Source organism: Pseudorasbora parva, chromosome 18 (assembly GCF_024679245.1).
Source record: "Pseudorasbora parva isolate DD20220531a chromosome 18, ASM2467924v1, whole genome shotgun sequence".
Lineage (NCBI taxonomy): Eukaryota > Metazoa > Chordata > Actinopteri > Cypriniformes > Gobionidae > Pseudorasbora > Pseudorasbora parva.
The window spans coordinates 39,888,591-39,908,527 of NC_090189.1; the positions used below are offsets into that span (position 1 = coordinate 39,888,591).

The 19,937-nt window shown below is 37.4% G+C and overlaps 1 protein-coding gene across 3 annotated transcripts in view; it reads right to left on the reverse strand.

The window, feature by feature from the left end:
• Positions 1–19,937, reverse strand: part of tmlhe (trimethyllysine hydroxylase, epsilon) — a 52,756-nt gene that overhangs the window by 1,640 nt on the left and 31,179 nt on the right. For all 3 annotated transcript variants that reach the window (XM_067424056.1, XM_067424055.1, XM_067424054.1), the window contains exons 4-7: positions 10,608–10,887; positions 8,324–8,443; positions 6,314–6,550; positions 4,937–5,075 (exon numbers count right to left, since the gene is read on the reverse strand). In XM_067424056.1, coding sequence (XP_067280157.1) covers positions 4,937–5,075; positions 6,314–6,550; positions 8,324–8,443; positions 10,608–10,887 — 776 coding nt within the window. The remainder of the gene's footprint in view (positions 1–4,936; positions 5,076–6,313; positions 6,551–8,323; positions 8,444–10,607; positions 10,888–19,937) is intronic.

Below are 19,937 nucleotides of genomic sequence, written 5' to 3' on the forward strand. Positions count from 1 at the left end.
AATTTATTTGCAAATTATGGTGGAAAATAAGTATTTGGTCACCTACAAAAAAGAAAGATTTCCGGCTCTGACAGACCTGTAACTTCTTCTTTAAGAGGCTCCTCTGTCCTCCACTAGTTACCTGTATTAATGGCACCTGTTTGAACTTGTTATCAGTATAAAAGACACCTGTCTACAACCTCAAACAGTCAGACTCCAAACTCCACTATGGCCAAGACCAAAGAGCTGTCAAAGGACGCCAGAAACAAAAGTGTAGACCTGCACCAGGCTGGGAAGACTGAATCTGCAATAGGTAAGCAGCTTGGTGTGAAGAAATCAACTGTGGGAACATTTTTTAGAAAATGGATGGCATACAAGACCACTGATAATCTCCCTCGATCTGGGGGTTCACGCAAGATCTTACCCCTTGGAGTCAAAATGATCACAAGAATGGTGAGCACACGGGGGAACCTAGTGAATTACCTGCAGAGAGCTGGGACAAAAGTAACAAAGGGCTACCATCAGTAACACATTACTCCGCCAGGGACTCAAATCCTGCAGTGCCAGATATGTCCCCCTGCTTAAGCCAGTACATGTCCAGGTCCGTCTGAAGTTTGCTAGAGAGCATCTGGATGATCCAGAAGCGGATTGGGAGAATGTCAAATGGTCAGGTATTTTGGAAACCAAAATAGAAGTTTTGGGTAAAAACTCAACTTGTCGTGTTTGGAGGAGAAAGAATGCTGAGTTGCACCATACCCACTGTGAAGCATGGGGGTGGAAACATCATGCTTTGGGGCTGTTTTTCTACAAAGGGACCAGGACGACTGATCCATGTAAAGGAAAGAATGAATGAGGCCATGTATCGTGAGATTTTGAGTATAAACCTCCTACAATCAGCAAGGGCATTGAAGATGGAAGGTGGCTGGGTCTTTCAGCATAACAATGATCCCAAACACACTGCCCGGGCAACGAAGGAGTGTCTTCGTAAGAAGCATTTCAAGGTCATGGTGTGGCCTAGCCAATCTCCAGATCTCAACCCCATAGACAATCTTTGGAGGGAGTTGAGATCCGTGTTGCCCAGTGACAGCCCCAAAACATCACTGCTCTAGAGGAGATCTGCATGGAGGAATGGGCCAAACTACCAGCAACAGTGTGTAAAAACCTTGTGGCGACTTACAGAAAATGTTTGACCTCCTCCATTGCCAACAAAGGGTATATAACAAAGTATTGAGATGAACTTTTGTTATTGACCAAATACTTATTTTCCAACATAATTTGCAAATAATAAATGTGATAAAGTGTACTTGTTTTGTAGCAACTAATGTGGATCGGGTTAAATTAATCACTGTGGTACGTCTGGTCAGGACGCAATGAAGATGCTTATACGGTTTGTTGAGGATTTATTGGGTGCATGTGTGGTTCTATAAGACAAATAGAAACCAATATATCAGTGCTTAACATTAATACAAATAATAGCATAACAAAATAATCAATAACAAAGATACAAAATGTTTTCAATACTTAGAAAGACATTAAAGCATATCCAGAAGTCATATTACTCACTTTTGTCATTTTATCTCAAAATTATTTAACTTTGGTTAGACCGGGGCTCGAACACGCGGCCGTAGCGTCAATGACGTCATATAGAAAGTCCGTGCATAACAGAATGACTATGCATTTGCCTCGTGAACGCAGCAATTTCAACAAAGTATATAAATATACACGACGAAAAGCAATTACACTTACGCTTGATATGAACAGCAAGGAAGAAATGTTGAAATTACGTTATATGCATGCAATCTGATAATATAGTCTGGTTGATCGGCCGTATAGGCGGCAATAACTCGACCTACTGTATGTAACAAACTGTAATTATGGTGGTAATCCATAAAGAACAATTTACAGAAGATCAATAAACAGAGAAACTTACTTTTAGATGCACGCACACGATTAATAGCACCTCTTTCTGAACTGAGGCAAACTCTCATACGTTCCACAGTCCACACTCTATGGATGGTCATAACAACAACTGAATGACGCACTTTCCAGCACAGTCATATTACTTGGTTATTCCACAAGGGGGCATTAATGATCCATAGTCATTGAATAACTCCCCGTTTGAAACACTACAAATATAAATCTATTACCTGAAGTGCTAAATAAGTGTCCTTTGTAACAGTACTTGTGATGAAAATTACAGGCCTCTCTCATCTTTTTTAGGTGGGAAAACTTTGGAGGGTCTGCATCTCCTTTTGACTGACAGCGATTCTGTACTATAAGGAATCACTGAAGCTATTCGCGCTCAGTCCCATCGCGAATTTCTCAAGTTCAGTCGAAATAAAAACTGCTGCAACCTATTTCTTTGATATTTGCTTGGCGAAATTGCTTTATTTTCATCATATATTTCACACAATTATACACCACATTCCTTGTTTCAGTTTTACAGAGTTTAATATTTTTTTAGATCGTTCATTCATTCACAGGGTAAAAGACCATTTTCTTGAAAAGGAACGTAGGGCAGAATTTACTTTTAAATAAATAAGACAATTGGCAGAAAATGAGCTTCCCCTCTCTGACAGACCAGTAGCCGCCACTGGAGAGAGGGTGATAGAGCCAATTCAGTGGATGGGGATTATTAGGAGGCCATGTTTGGTATGGGCCAATCAAGGGAATTTGGCCAGCACACTGGGGTTACACCCCTACTCTTTTACGAGAAGTGCCATGGGATTTTTAATGACCACAGAGTCAGGACCTTGGTTTACCCTCTCATCCGAAGGACAGGGCTCTTTGACAGTACAGTGTCCCCATCACTATACTGGGGCGTTAGGACCCACACAGACCACAGGGTGAGCGCCCCCTGCTGGCCTCAATAACACCTCCACCAGCAGCTCCTGGTTTTCCCAGATGGTCTCCCATCCAGGTACTGGCCAGGCTCAGCCCTGCTTAGCTTCAGTGAGAAACCAGTCTTGGGCTACAGGGTGACAATTAGGGTTGGGCATCGTTTTGATTTGAACGATTCTGATTCCGATTCCGATTCTTACTTTCGATTTCGGTTCTTTTCGATTCTCGATTCCGATTCTTTGAGGGGTGGAGTCAAAACATGTCACATCGATATTCAATGCTATTTTCAATACAATGGGGGGAAAACGCTGCATATACTGTCAATTAGATATTTTTTATATAATTTTTTTTTTGTCTGTCTTTTGAAAGTCTAGGCAATCAAACATTTCTTCTGAAGAGATCACTTTATATGATAAAGCTTTTAAGCTTTTTCTCATATATAAACATTATATATAAACATTGATCAATTACTATTAAAATTATCTCACAAATATTTGTTAACTCAATGTATTTTTTACAACGGGGTAATTGTGTTGCAATAGTTTACACACAGCACAAGTAAGCTTGATTAATTGTGATTGGTAAATTGAATAAACAAAGATACATATTAAAAAAAATTGCACAAATAAATACAATAGAATAAAAGATATAAATGAAATAGACTGCTTTATTTTTTCAGGTAGGTCTAACATTCAGGTAAGAAACTGAATAAAAAACGCAAAGTGGCTAAATAAATTTAAAATAACATTGGATAATGTTTTTGCAAAAAATTAAATAGTTTCATATAAAACCATTAAAGTTACACAAGTTGATCAGTCAAGAGCAGTGTGATCGTTTGTCTTTTTGTAGTTTGACTTTGAATAACAAATGACTGCTGTGACTGTCCCTTTAAGAACTGCCGCACTCATGGATCCTGAACACTGTTCCTGTTACTCATTCTTCATTTCTTCCTGAATTGTTTAAGACTGTGTTTACATACTGTTCAAAATGTGCACTGAGAATTTGTTTGAGTGTATTTGACCAATAATAAGCTGTAAAAAGAACCGAATATTTGCACTTGTATGTCAGGTGCGGCTTTATTATGGTAGGCTATGTGTGTGTGCGCGCTTCAGATGTGAGCTTGAAATCTGCGGGGATTCGTAGAATTATGTGCAATCCCGCGCGAAATTCAGACCGATCACACACACACTAACACTAACACGCTGTCGTAAGGAAAAGTCCAGCAGAACGCGCGTCCGTCGTGTTCAGAGGTTAACCGGCTGAATGAGAATATGCGGCTGCGTGTCAACTCGCTGTCGGTCAGAGAGGAGAGGAGAGGAGAGCAGCTGGGATCGATTGTGTAGGCTGAGCAGGCTATCGTATCTTTTCAGATATTTCAGTATCGATATTTTTGACAACACTAGTTGCACTGTGCCGACCCAGGCTTTTAAAAGTGGAATAAATCCACACTTCAGAGCCGCTTACCGGGCTTCCATGACTAAAAGAACAAGCGGGCGCGCAAGCACCGGAAATCAGGTGGCCATGGAAACCAAAACTTGCGCGTTTGGAACCGAAGATCGGAACCGAAAATAAATTTTCTAAACGATTCCAATGGAATCGTTATTTTTTAAACGGTTCCAAGTTAGAACCGGTTCTCGATGCCCAACCCTAGTGACAATTCAATTTCCCTATTCATTTACATCTGCAAAAACTCTTCTCGTGGCTTCATAAAATGATTGTAGAGCCGCTGTAGTGAGATGGGCTTTGTAACGACGTTTTTAGTGCCTTTATGGGTCTTGAGAGAGGAAATGACATTGGTGTCAATGAAGGCCTTTCTGAGCCATCGGATTTCAACACTAATATCTTCATCTGTGTCTGAAGATGAACGTCTTACAGGTGTCCAACCACATTAGGGTAAGTAATTAATGACACTTTTCATTTTTGGGTGAACTAACCCTTCAACTGTCCACTCCCATCTGCGTTTTTACGGGATTATAGAGCTCTTATACTGATTTGCCCTGTTTAAAAAATAAAGTCTATTTTGAGGACCATAATTTTTTTATGCCTTCATCTAGTCTTTTTTATGATAAAATATGCCCCAGGCACGTTTCTGTGTGTTTCACATGAGGAGATGTACCTTGCCAGGTTTGAGTTTGACCCACAGCTCGTTCTCTGGTCTCCTCAGTTCTGTGGTCAGATGTCTGTGAGCGGTGTACCAGCGCCGCACCACATCATGAGGAACGGTGTTGATGACTGAACGGTCATAGTTATTATACCTGCAAAACAAGAAAATATCCGTAGGAAACAAATTTCCTTGATCACTTGAGCCAGGGTTCCTCAAACCTGGTCTTGGAGGGCCACTGTCCTGCAGAGTTTAGCTCCAACCCTGATCAAACACACCTGAGCAAGCTAATTAAGGGATTCAGGATCACTAGAAAATCACAGGAAGGTGTATTTGATTAGGGTTGGAGCTAAACTCTGCAGGACAGTGGCCCTTCAGGACCGAGTTTGAGGAACTGCTTTACTATGGGTGCAGAGGCTAGCCGTCACAATTTGGCCCTTGTCAAACTCGCTCAAATCCTTATACTTGCTCATTTTTCCTGCTTTTAACATCAACTTTGAGGACAACATGTTCACTTGCTGCCTAATATATCCCACCCACTAACAGGAGCCGTGATGAAGAGATCATCAGTGTTATTCACTTTACCTGTTAGTGGTCATAATGTTCTACCTTTATCCGCATACATACACTATTCTCACATTAGGTGATAAAAACTATACAGCTCAACTTTATCATCGCACAGCTCTAATCTGCCGATATTGTTTTGATTAAATCAGGATTTTATGTCAAGCTTTGAAACAATGTGTATTATGAAAAGTGCTATAAAAAGACCATTTATTCCACTGTTTTTATTCCACACAATTTTCCAAAGACTCCTCAATATTATTTTATTTTCAAAATATTGCAAATTGCGTTCTAATTGCAAAACAAATGCCTTACAGTGGGGGCGAATGCTGTCAGAGCATGATGATTTCGACCGTCAATCCGAGATGTTTCAGTCGGTCTGAGATGCTATTAGGGTTTTCCAAATTTGGCAGAAATGTTGATGAGTGATCAGCTATTATATTTCTTTTACAACAACGGCAAAAGTCGTCAGAAGCCATTGCAACATCTTCCTCTAAGTCACAAACAGAATTGCTGTCTCAGATGTTTCTCCGTCATTATGCAAACGTCATCGTCCGTTGGTGACACACACACACACACACACACACACACACACACACACACACACACACACACACACACACACACGTCATCGTCCGTTGGTGACACCCCTTTGGAAATGATCTGTCTATGAAGCTTTGCCAGACCATAACTCAGATACTACTCAGAATGCTCTGGTTTTAACCAGGCTAGGATTTTATGTCAAGCTTTGAAACAATGTGTATTATGAAAAGTGCTATAATTTATTCCACTGAAGTTGCACATGTCAGGAAAGCACATAGGTCTTACCGAATCATGTACAGCTCCTTGTTCCACGGATGAACGTTGAGCACGGGGCCGATGCCGATCATGTGGTTGCGATGGTCACTTAGATTCTCCACGTACTCGTGCTTGATTGGCACGTGGGAAAGCAGCTCAAAGTTTTCAGGCTTTCGCTGGAGGACCGCGTCAGCCGCGTGGAAGCCGTCCACCAGAAGAGTCCTGCCTCCGGTGCCCTCGTGTCTCAGACAGTGAAACACCTGGATGCTTATAGAGCACAAGAAGACATAAACGGATTAAAAGGGTGGTATCACAGCGTTCGTGGCTCGAATCGTTGCCTAGAAAAGGCTATAAATCTCCACCTCCAACATCCTCACACACAATACTCCGGGACTCCTTCTTTATGTGTTCAGATGTGACGCAACGAAGCAAAGATATGCTCGAATTTCCCACGGAAGTCCACCAGTACCACTGGAATTAAAAACATTATTACATGCTTACCGTTGTAAATCAAGCTAAGGTAAGCAGATAGTTTTGAACCCTGGCTGGTTATGTACTTGCTCAATTTTATTTAGGATCATTTTTAACCCAAAAAAGGTACGGACCGCAGCTTTAAGCCTAGTTCAGACTGCATGATTTTCAAACTCATCGGGTCACTGCTCTTTTCACACTGCATGACTATCTGGGGTATCATTCAGTCTCTGCTGTGTTCACACTGCACGATGGTTTGACGACAGAGGAGTTCACACTGCATGACTGAAGAGGAAGAATCGCAGACAACTCTCTCTCTCCGGTGCACAAACTACGTTTCCCAAACACACGTGCGATGTGACGAGTAAACGTGAGACGTGCGTCAGACCAGAGTTCCCGTACGAGACTTGCTATTAAAAATGATAAACTGCAAAACGTTTGCTTAAAATTGTGTGTGTGCTGATTTGTGGAGAAAAAGAAAAAAGATTATGGCGGAAGAAATTATTGGAGAGACAGAGGGAGCCAGGATTGTGTTCTGCAAAGAGAGTTTGAGGTAAATAAATAATTTTGGAATGTGCTGCTGTGGCTGGACGTGCAAATGTTTGGGCTATGTTTCTGTTGATATAATTGTGAATATATCTATTAAAATACTGATATTCTGCTCTATAACTCCTCCCTGAACCTCCCACTGCCCTGTATCATACTCTTTCATTGGCTGTTGTCATCGCCGATGTAATTTTCAGTCAAAACTCATTTCACACAGCAGGAGTTTCAATCGCCGACAGGTCCATATTTAGCATGCCAAATATCTCACAGGCGTCGGCGACTTGTCGGTGATTCTCTCTGATCGCGTCTTTGATTATTCACACTGCGTGATTGTCACTCACGTGCACAAGCACCGATTTGCCTATGATCTCGGGCATTTGTCAGCGATTTCGCAAAACCAGTTGGCGACTCAAAATCGGTGCAAAAATCTGGCAGTGTGTGAACTAGGCTTTAAGCAGGGCTATGGACTTTTGCAACCTTTTTTCCTACCGGTGCGACTGAATTTTGTTACAGGTTGCACTGTCAGTATGTTAAACTGATAACCACTGCCATTTGTGATATTAAAGTGAGTAGAAAAGTGTGTACACCACTAGTCAAATCTCTTCCCTGTACACTAGGGCTGGGCGATATATCGAATATTAGCGATAATATCACAGTCATTTTGACGAAGATGTAAAATTTGAAAATATTGTGAATATCGAATATGTTAAATTCAAGTATACTTTCCCAAAGAACGTTACCAGATAACGCAGACAGTGCAGAGCTCTGCTTTCACTGTTCACTAAACATTGGAAGCAGAAGAGTTGAATATATACGTGCAGCATATGGCAAAGAAAGCAACAGAAACAGCTCCCAGCCCTACTGTACTCTAAAGTTACTTCACCATTTACACTAAGCTCTTCTAACAGCACAGAGAGAATGTGAATTTGACTCCCTGCTGATCTAAACATGCACATTTAGGAAACGTGATCTGACACACAGACTGTGTTAAGCCGTTCGTGGCTAACTGATGTTCGCCTTTACCCGCAGGGTTCTTGAAAGTATGAGGTATCGGTGTGGCGGTCCAGTGCCAGCTTAGTGTAGGCTGTGTCTCCGCGAGAGAAATCTGAAGTGAAGTTCCACATCCGCCCGTACATGGTCTCTCTGGAAACGAGGAAATGCAAGGAAATAAAGTCATTTTAATTAGAAACTATTATTGGGAATTTCATTTTCTGCAGATGTAATTCAAAAAATGTCAGGGTTCTAGAATTGTCTGCTGTCTTTCCTCATCCTGTTTGTCTAAATGTAATGAAAGGGGGATTCTGAAATCCACTGCTGCTTCAATACACCTCCATATATACACACACTCACCAAAAGGATTATTAGGAACACCATACTAATACTGTGTTTGACCCCCTTTCGCCCTCAGGACTGCCTTAATTCTACGTGGCATTGATTCAACAAGGTGCTGAAAGCATTCTTTAGAAATGTTGTGCCATATTGATAGGAGAGCATCTTGCAGTTGATGGAGATTTGTGGGATGCACATCCAGGGCACGAAGCTCCCGTTCCACCACATCCCAAAGATGCTCTATTGGGTTGAGATCTGGGGACTGTGGCGGCCATTTTAGTACAGTGAACTCATTCTCATGTTCAAGAAACCAATTTGAAATGATTCAAGCTTTGTGACATGGTGCATTATCCTGCTGGAATAGGCATCAGAGGATGGGCACATGGTGGTCATAAAGGGATGGACATGGTCAGAAACAATGCTCAGGTAGGCTGTGGCATTTAAACGCCATTTAATAGTGCCAATTGGACATTTAAATTGCCCAATTGGCACTAAGGAGCCTTAAGTGTGCCAAGAAAACATCCACCACACCATTACACCACCACCACCAGCCTGCACAGTGGGAACAAGGCATGATGGATCCATGTTTTCATTCTGTTTACGGCAAACTCTGACTCTACCATCTGAATGTCTCAGCAGAAATCGAGACTCTTTAGATCAGGCAACATTTTTCCAGTCTTCAACTGTCCAATTTTGGTGAGCTTGTGCAAATTGTCGCCTTTTTTTCCCTATTTGTAGTGGAGATGAGTGGTACCCGGTGGGGTCTTCTGCTGTTGTAGCCCATCCGCCTCAAGGTTGTGTGTGTTATGGCTTCACAAATGCTTTGCTGCATATCTCGTTTGTAACGAGTGGTTATTTCAGTCAAATTTGCTCTTCTATCAGCTTACATTTACATTTACATTTATGCATTTAGCAGACGCTTTTATCCAAAGCGACTTACAACTCAGGAGAACAGGAAGCGATCCTTTAAGAAGAGGCAACGAAACACAAAAAGTGCCCTAAATACCAAGATTTGTATACCGCTCAGAGTAGCAAAAACAAGAAAATGGAAGAAGGAGAGATAGAGGAAGAAAGAGATTTTATTTTAGTTTTATTTTTTAATGTAAGATTAAGTGCTCGTGGAAGAGATGAGTTTTTACCTGTCTTTTGAATGAAGCGAGTGATTATGCCGTGCGTATGGAGGATGGAAGATCGTTCCACCAACCAGGAACAATGAAAGAAAACGTTTTAGAGAGGGATTTCATGCCTCTCTGTGATGGTACCACAAGCCTTCGCTCATTAGCTGAGCGAAGGCTTCTGGTGGGGGTGTAGACTCGTAGGAGTGAGTCGAAGTATGCGGGTGCTGAGCTTGTGGAAGATCCATAAGCAAGATTCAGAGCTTTGAATTTGATCTGGGCAGCTTGAATCAGTCGGCCCATTCTCCTCTGACCTCGAGCATCAACAAGGCATTTTCGCCCACAGGACTGCTGCATACTGGATGTTTTTCCCTTTTCACACCATTCTTTGTAAACCCTAGGAATGGTTGTGTGTGAAAATCCCAGTAACTGAGCAGATTGTGAAATACTCAGACCGGCCCGGTCTGGGACCAACAACCACGCCACGCTCAGAATTGCTTGCAACTGTCATGTGATTGGTTAATTAGATTAATGCATTAATGAGTAATTTAACAGGTGTTCCTAATAATCCTATAGGTGCGTGTATATTTTGTAAATGACAACATAATATATGCAGTTACACAGGAATTAAAATCAAGGAAAACAATGCTTTGAACATTAGCCTACTATTTTAAAACTACAGTTGTAACAAAGCATTATAAATTAATAAAAAAAACTATCAAATAATAAACAATGATATACAACTCTATATTTTATGATTTAAAAATATACCATTTATTTACATGAGGGTAAATAAATGATGAATGGTGATCTATCGCATTTAAAACCAAGTCATTTTGGAGCAGCAAAACACTCGTCCTGACCTGATGAGGCTCACTCTTTGGGAGGCTGTTTCGGTAGCCTCTAGGGTTGGTGGGACGCCTTCGACAAAGGCAATCCCATAAAGCAGGAAGCTGTTGAGGAAGTTCTTCAGCTCCTCGTCGCAGCTCATGAACTTGTCCCAGCTGGCAGCGGGCACCTTAGCACTGGAGTAGATATCTGCATCCCACAGGATGCGCGGCTGCATGGCGCTCTCCTTCTGGCCCTCATAGCTGCTCTGAGCCAGCCACGAGAGGTTGTACCGCGTGATGTGTCCATCCGGCCCTGGGGGAGAAATTACTTCATTAGGAGATAACGCACGAGTCAAAATTTAATCTGTGTGAAAACATTACTAGTGCAGTGTCATGTCTGGCAAGGGTATATGCAGGAATCCTGAAATTAATTTTAAGACTTTTTGAAGACCGTTTTAAAATATTTTAAGACCTCATCGTACTTCAAGTTCTAATCAGCAACAAACCTTTAACTTAATAAACAGTTGTAGTATAATGTAGAATTAAAATCTCTATCAAAGGCCAACAGTGGCGGCTACTGGTCTGTCAGAGAGGGGAAGCTAATTTTCGGCCTACATCCCCATCTCTAATCTACATCTATCTCTAATAATCCCCCTCTCCTCATTGGCTTCATCACTCGGTCTCCTCTCCACCAATCAGCTGGTGTGCGGTGGGCGTTCTGGCGCAATATGGCTGCCGTCGCATCATCCAGGTGGTGCTGCACATTGGTGGTGGTTGAGGAGATTCCCCCCTTCTATGTAAAGCGCTTTGAGTGCCTTGAAAAGCGCTATATAAATCAAACGCATTATTTTATTTTTATTATTACATCATAAGATTGTCTATTTATTTAAAAGTAAATTTTGCCCTACGTTCCTTTTCAAGAAAATGGTCTGTGACCCTGTCGTAGCTACCAACTAGGAGTCTTTTCAAGTGACTTGACCAGTGTCCTCTCAATGGCCAGCAGAGCTATAAAAAAATATTAAACTCTGTAAAACTGAAACAATTATATAATTGTGGTGTATAATTGTAATTATCCAATGACTGTCTAGTTTCGAAGCGCTGAAACAAACCGTTCAAAGCAGCCCCATTGAAGTCAATGGACGCTGGCCTTCAATAGGGAAATGCACTGTGATGCTGCGGGAATGTATGAGAAGGAAATCGAGTCAGCCGACCTGCTGTATGGTACTGATTCTGAACGAACTCGTCTTTGAGATGATTTCTAGAATGATTACTTTTGTTTTATAACGCATTTTTAGTCAATAAAATGTTAATACAATAGTACATATTTGACTATTAATTTTGTGACATTATTAGGGAAGCCGAGCTTCCCTTGGAGTCTTAAAGAAATCGCCACTGTAGGCCAATTTTGTATCGTTTATATTGCATATCTGTTTTGCGACGTATGGAGGGCAAAACATCACCTAACCGCGCATTTCGCAAAATACGTGACGTCACCCGTAGACCGTAGACGTAGCTTTTTAATAGTTATGGGGATGAAAATAAATATATTCATGAATACTTTTTGGAGTCAAACTCTTTTGACAAAGCTTGAACAAAATGTAATACCTCATAAAATACCTTTTAAGGGTCTAATTTTTTTCCAAAATGGATTGATCAACTTTGAATACTTTTTAAGACCCCGCTGACTATTAGGGTACAACCCGAACGCTCAAAATAATGAATTGGTTTGAGAAGAGCCAAACAAATCAAGTTCAATCAAATTTACATTTATGAGTATCTATAACTTTATATCTGAATTGTTTCATTGTTTTGAGTTTCATGAACTTGTTTCATTTAATTTAGACTAACTTAAATTTACCCCAAACTGTGCTGGGATCTCGATTTCCCAGCATGCTTTGCTATGACACTCAAAAGGGAGAGTAAATGCTATAATATTATGATATTATGTTTTTGAGCAAGATTAATGTTAAGTAGGCTATTTATTAGTGTTTAATGTTTTGTTATGCTTGTTTAGAGGAGTTTCGGTTAACATCATGTGGCGAAGAGCAAGATTTTAGTTTGAGAACAGATATGTTAAATGTATTATATTGCTGTCCTCATTCAGCAAGTGCTATGCTAATGCTATCAGAGCATTGTGTCACCAATTAGCAAGATAGCATTTATTGAATTAGCTAGATAAAGCTACACTCACTATAAACCAAAATAAGGTGGCAAAACTCCAAAAAGGTAATCAGTTGCCTCAATTATTTTTAAGTTAAGAAATGTAAAGTTTAAGTAAGCAGAACTTGCAGGTTTTTAGTTTGTACACATATATATTTCAATTGATCTGAACTTGAAATATATAAGTAAGCACATTCATACATTTAAATTAAGAATATAATTTAATCTCACATTTTTGTGAAAGCCTGACTAGCTAATTCAACAATATCTAGATTGCTAATTGGTGACACAATGCTCTGATAGCATTAGCATAGCACTTGCTTAATGAGGACAACAATATAACACATGCATCATAAATCTGTTCTCAAACTAAACTCATGCTCTTCGCCACATGATGGAAACCCTACATAAACTCTTCTAACCCTTACGAAACAAAAATATATTGCAATATACTAGAATTTATATTGCAATACATTAGAAAATATATTTCAATGTATCAGAAACTTCCTCATATATTTGAAAATATATAGCAATATATGGATGGACAACCTATTGCTATATATTGACTCATATATTAAAATACATTGATATACAAACAAAACTGAATGAATTAATGTATGTTTATTGAAACAAAGTATTTTTTATGAGTTAAGCAAGCTCCTGCATATGTTTACAGAGGTTGATTAACAATAGCCCAAAGCCCAGATGGTGCATGACATTCAATATATTTTCTATATTTAGAAAATATTTCTATTAGGGCCGGGACTTTAACGCGTTAATTAAGATTAATTAATTACGTGACTTTAACGCGTTAATTAAGATTAATTAATTACGTGACTTTAACGCTTGAATTAAGATTAATTAATTACGTGACTTTAACGCGTTAATTAAGATTAATTAATTACGTGACTTTAACGCGTTAATTAAGATTAATTAATTACGTGACTAATGCGTTAATTAAGATTAATTAATTATGTGACTTTAACGCTTGAATTAAGATTAATTAATTACGTGACTTTTACGCGTTAATTAAGATTAATTAATTACGTGACTTTAACGCTTGAATTAAGATTAATTAATTACGTGACTTTTACGCGTTAATTAAGATGAATTAATTACGTGACTTTAACGCTTGAATTAAGATTAATTAATTACGTGACTTTAACGCGTTAATTAAGATTAATTAATTACGTGACTAATGCGTTAATTAAGATTAATTAAGTATGTGACTTTAACGCTTGAATTAAGATTAATTAATTACGTGACTTTTACGCGTTAATTAAGATTAATTAATTATGTGACTTTAACGCTTGAATTAAGATTAATTAATTACGTGACTTTTACGCGTTAATTAAGATTAATTAATTACGTGACTTTAACGCTTGAATTAAGATTAATTAATTACGTGACTTTAACGCGTTAATTAAGATTAATTAATTACGTGACTTTAACGCTTGAATTAAGATTAATTAATTACGTGACTAACGCGTTAATTAAGATTAATTAATTATGTGACTTTAACGCTTGAATTAAGATTAATTAATTACGTGACTTTTACGCGTTAATTAAGATTAATTAATTACATGACTTTAACGCTTGAATTAAGATTAATTAATTACGTGACTTTAACGCTTGAATTAAGATTAATTAATTACGTGACTTTAACGCGTTAATTAAGATTAATTAATTACGTGACTTTAACGCTTGAATTAAGATTAATTAATTACGTGACTTTAACGCTTGAATTAAGATTAATTAATTACGTGACTTTAACGCGTTAATTAAGATTAATTAATTACGTGACTTTAACGCTTGAATTAAGATTAATTAATTACGTGACTTTAACGCTTGAATTAAGATTAATTAATTACGTGACTTTAACGCGTTAATTAAGATTAATTAATTACGTGACTTTAACGCGTTAATTAAGATTAATTAATTACGTGACTTTAACGCTTGAATTAAGATTAATTAATTACGTGACTTTAACGCTTGAATTAAGATTAATTAATTACGTGACTTTAACGCTTGAATTAAGATTAATTAATTACGTGACTTTAACGCATTAATTAATTACGCAAAAAAAAAAAATTTTTTACCACACTTATTTTTGCACCGCGGTACGTTTTTCAATGAATGAGTTTCGACTGACCAATTATACTGGAACACCAACTAGCGCTTCGGCGTCACGACAACAAAGCATGTGAACATGAACGAAAAGCTATGGAACGAAGAAGCTGATGAGACCGCTTTGCTTGGCCCCGTGGATGGGAAATTTTGTTTTAAAAAACGAAAGAATGGAAGCGTCGTCTAGAGCACGGTTGTGAGCAAGCTATACAACAAGGAATTCGCGTATCACCGCAGCACATCGAGCCTCAAATATCACAAATATGCTTTTGCTAAACTGGCAAACATGCACTGGTCTGCTGGACTGAAATAAATAAACAATATTTTGTTGATTAAGCTTATGTATTCAGTCATTATTCAATGGTATACTAAACATCCATGTGAAAAATTACTTCTCATTGTTCTCAGGTCAAATATTTATATGCAATTAAAATGCGATTAATTTCGATTAATTAATTACAAAGCCTGTAATTAATTAGATTAATTTTTTTAATCGAGTCCTGGCCCTAATTTCTATATTATATTTTAATCTGTTATATTTTAAAATATATGACAGACAGTGTACATTAGATTATTTCATATTTACCATGTATACAATATATATGATAATTATATACTATGTAATATAAATCAATATATTTAAGACATATGTTCCCATATAAATCTGATTATATTATCCAGTACATTGAGGTATATTATCTCATATAATTTTACATATATATTTACATATATATACAATGACTCTTCCAATATATAATTTCATATATTGTAGAATATATTTCAATATACATAGCAATATATTGAATAGTATAATAATATGTATATATTCAATATATGAAAACGGCAATAATTGCAGTATTGTCCCATATATTGCAATATATGACTTGCATATATAATATATTATTATATAATATATCATATGATATATTACCATGTAAATTTCACAATATATGGAGACACATGAAATATATTGTCAACTAATATATTGAGAAATATATTCTTGTTGCGTAAGGGAAACTAGCATAACAAAACATGAAACACTATTAAATATCCACCTTATTGTTAATCTTGCACTAAAAACCTAATATAACAATTAATTTAGCTATTTTATCTTCCCTTCGAGTGCCATGGCAAAGCATGCTGGGAAATGGAAATCCCAGTCCAGTTTTGGTTAAATTTAAGGCGAGACACTACAGGTAAATAGGGAATTTTTTTAAATTACAAGATATCACTATGAAACTTTTCCAGTTTGTTACTGGCATAAACTTAAGAAAAAAATGTATTACAAGTTTTGTATAAAATCATGCTTTAATATGCAAATGAGGCCTTGTATACTTAAATATACGCTCATTTGCATATATTTCCAAAAGCAAAATCTGGAAATTGGAAAGGAACAGGTTCAAAATTCTTGATTCTATTTGTTAACATATTAGATGAGAGGGCTTTTACAGAGGGGATTCTGGATATCTTATTTTGTGCTTTAGTAAATTATAGAATACTAACAATAGCCTTGAAAAATCAATTTTCGCCATATTTTTTTGGAGTAAAAAGACCTATAATTCAAGATAGGAATTATATATCAACATATCCCTCTGTAAAAGCCTTCACAATATAGTTGAGTATAAGGCTGGAAAAGCTTGTGCTTGTAGATGCTACTGAAGTGGAAATATCTAACTCTGAGTGAGAGAAAAAACTCATTTTGAGAAAAAGCCTTTAAAGTTTTGCATTGTATAATTGCATACATTTCCCCCAAGCTACAAACAAAATATATATTCACTTCGTTTATATCAACAGTGTTTAACATTTAAAACACATGTAAATTAATCAATTATTGATAGCAAAAGCCTTAAGCTGAAGAGAAATACCTTAACAAACACACATCATAAGTCACAAAAACAGCAAAAAAAACTGTCCCTGTTTGCTGTATGTCCATCTATAACTATTTGAATCTAATTCTGACAGGGTTTCATCATCTAATCTGTTGTTGTTTACGTTCTTTTTATCATCTCTTGCTACTTTATCCTTTCTGTGAACGTTTATGAGCTTATTTCGGCGTTGTCTGCATTTTCTCTCAGGCGGAGAATACACAAGGAAGCGGCGGCACGTATGACGTAGTGTGAAATTCACATCGGCCAATCAGATGTGATTTTAAGCTGCAAACTTTCGCAGTTGGTTAGTTCTACAAAGGAAATGCCCATATTTGGATTAGACCGTCTCATACACAGCACTGAGAGCTTTAACATGATACTAGGCATGACATGTTTCTGTGAATGGAGACGGCACGGGAGCTCGCGTTAGAATAACTTTTGATGATTTCGGGTAGAAATCTAAAGGCGCGAGTTGACAAAATATAGTTAATTAACCACATTAATGTGTAATGTCGACATAGTTTTTATTGTGATATGAAAGCTTACATGTTAAGGGAGCAAACTGGCCCAAAATCTCAAAATTAACCACTGCATGAAAAAACAATGTTTTCACCTGCCGTGTCTCGCCTTAAGTTAATCTAAATTAAAGGAAACAAGTTCATAAAACTCAAAACAATGAAACAATTTAGATTACTCAAAATGTGTCAGTTTTGAGAACTTAAAAGAAAAATAAAGTTCTAAATACACATAAATGTTAATTTAATTGAACTCATTTGTTTAATTTGAGTTGGCTCTATTCAAACCAACTCATTAATTTGAGCGTAAGGGTTTACAGCCAAGTTTGCACTACTAAAAACATTTAAATTGAGATCACATGATCATTTTAAAGGGGTACTTCAGCGCTGGGAATATAAATGTGTATTTAAACTGGGTCATTATTGTAGTAGAAATCAGTGACTTTAGGGAGGTTAAGCCCAAAAAATAGGCCTTTGACTTCAAGTCATGATGCAAAGGTCCCCTTTGTAATGGAAGTACCTTAGAGCCATACAAATACATTTATCTTAAGACACAAGTGAGATCACATTTTGTATCTTATAAATACACAACATTTTTTTAAATAGCTGCCGACCATACTTGAGAGGCCCATATCTTTGCTTCTGTTATAGCTATCATAACAAATTTGGTATCAACGTGTACATTTTTGGGTTCAACCAAATAGGTTCCAAGACTAAAAAACAATAATGATGTCCTTACCATGACAATTGGAGGTGAAGTATACAATATTGTATTTAAAAAACGCATGCCAAACACACAGTCTATTCACAACTAAATAACAACTTTTATGAGTATGAAATTGTTGAATATGTGCATTATGGGTGCAAAGGAACTGATTAGTGAGACAACAAGTTCATAACTATGTTCACAGTTAATAAGTAGGCAATGCCATACCTACAATTTTCAAGTGAGGAAGACTAATAGTTTAGTGTAAATACATCACTAAGATGATTTTCTATTTAGATGTCTGCACCACTGTGGGAAAATGAGCCACGACATCTATATAAACGTAACAAATTATTAATAATTATTAATTAAACATGAGCATTAACAAGCATTTGCAAAAGTACAAATCTATCAATTCATGAAGCTAACTAACTAGCTAGCAACATATATAGTCCAAACATTTTAAGCTAAAATAGGGGACAACCGTGAACAAATTGCAACAGAATCAAACTCAACTCATTTAGTCCTGAGTAAGGGGGAAAAAAGCCCCGAAGAATCCCATTAAGGATCAGAAACAGACCCAAATATATCCTATTCATTATTTCTACATGAATAGGATAAACAAATGTAACCTTCAGATATCACCATGAAAATGAAAGAGTTGATTACTTATATCAAGTGAAAGGGTGTTTCTGAAATCCACTGCCGCTTCAATATCCCTGCATATATATATATATATATATATATATATATATATATATATATATATATATATATATATATATATATATATATATATATATATATATATATCCTAATTAAATTCATAATCAAAACCTTAATCAATATTTATCTTTCTATATTATTATAATGATCTATTCCAGTTATAATTTTGCTTTATGTTTCTTGTTTTCTAAAGTGTGTGTTTGGTCTCTAGGGAGTGACTGAGGGTCTGGCCTAGAGGTGTGTGATGTGTCACTAAACACTTGCAACAAGGTCGTGTGTGTGGATTTTTGAGGTATCACACACCCCTAACATGTCAGGAGTGCAGTAACAGGGTTTGCTCACTTAGCCTGGCTTACAGAGATGAAATATGGATTTGTCTTTCATTTCATTTATTATATTTTATTCCTTTTATATTTCCTTTTACTGAAACACTAAAGAGTCAAGATGAATATTGCCTGTACTGTTGTCTGTATCTCTCACTGAGAGAAAGCACATGTTATCAGTATGTTTTGGTTAGAACTGGAGCTTAATCAGCTCCAACCTTGGAGAAACTGTGTATCTGTGTATGTGCGCAGTATTCTGTGTTACAGATCAGAGTTGAGAATGGTGTACAATGGGCACCCTAAGAGATGGGTGGACTTGTTCTGGGTAAGCTGGCGCCTGCTCCAGATCTGGAAGGTCACTACGGGCCTAATTGAAAACCGTATAACTGTTGGGACAATTGTATGTACGATAGGGCGAGGCAACGAGACGGTGAGAGAGGGAGCGCGGCCTACAGACTCCTTGTGAGATTTGAAGCTGGCTTCTGCTTTTGAAATTGCAAACTAGTACATTTTTCTTTTAATTAATTACACTCCTGACTCTTGATCTTAATTTTCCCTACTGGTCCTGGGTCATAAGCTGTTAACCCCTAACAAAACATGTTTTACAAGTCTTTTTTAAATAGTTTGTTAACATGGACAAACGGTGCGTAATCTAATTACAGATGTGCTAATTTGCATAAATAACAGATCTGAACATTGAGTCAGCGTTTTTAAAACATTCAGAGATTCAGTCAGTCATGGTGGGGTCTTAAATCAGCCTGAAGGGGTTAATATTCGCTATAACAACCGCCTCGCTACACATTATCCCTTACTTAAGATTAATGATTTGAACTACATAGTCTACATGGCAGTGTAATGCCTACAACAATCCATGTATCCATATCTTAAGACAGCTAACAAGTGATTTGCTGCTGCTAGTTGTGTTCGCTATCTAATGA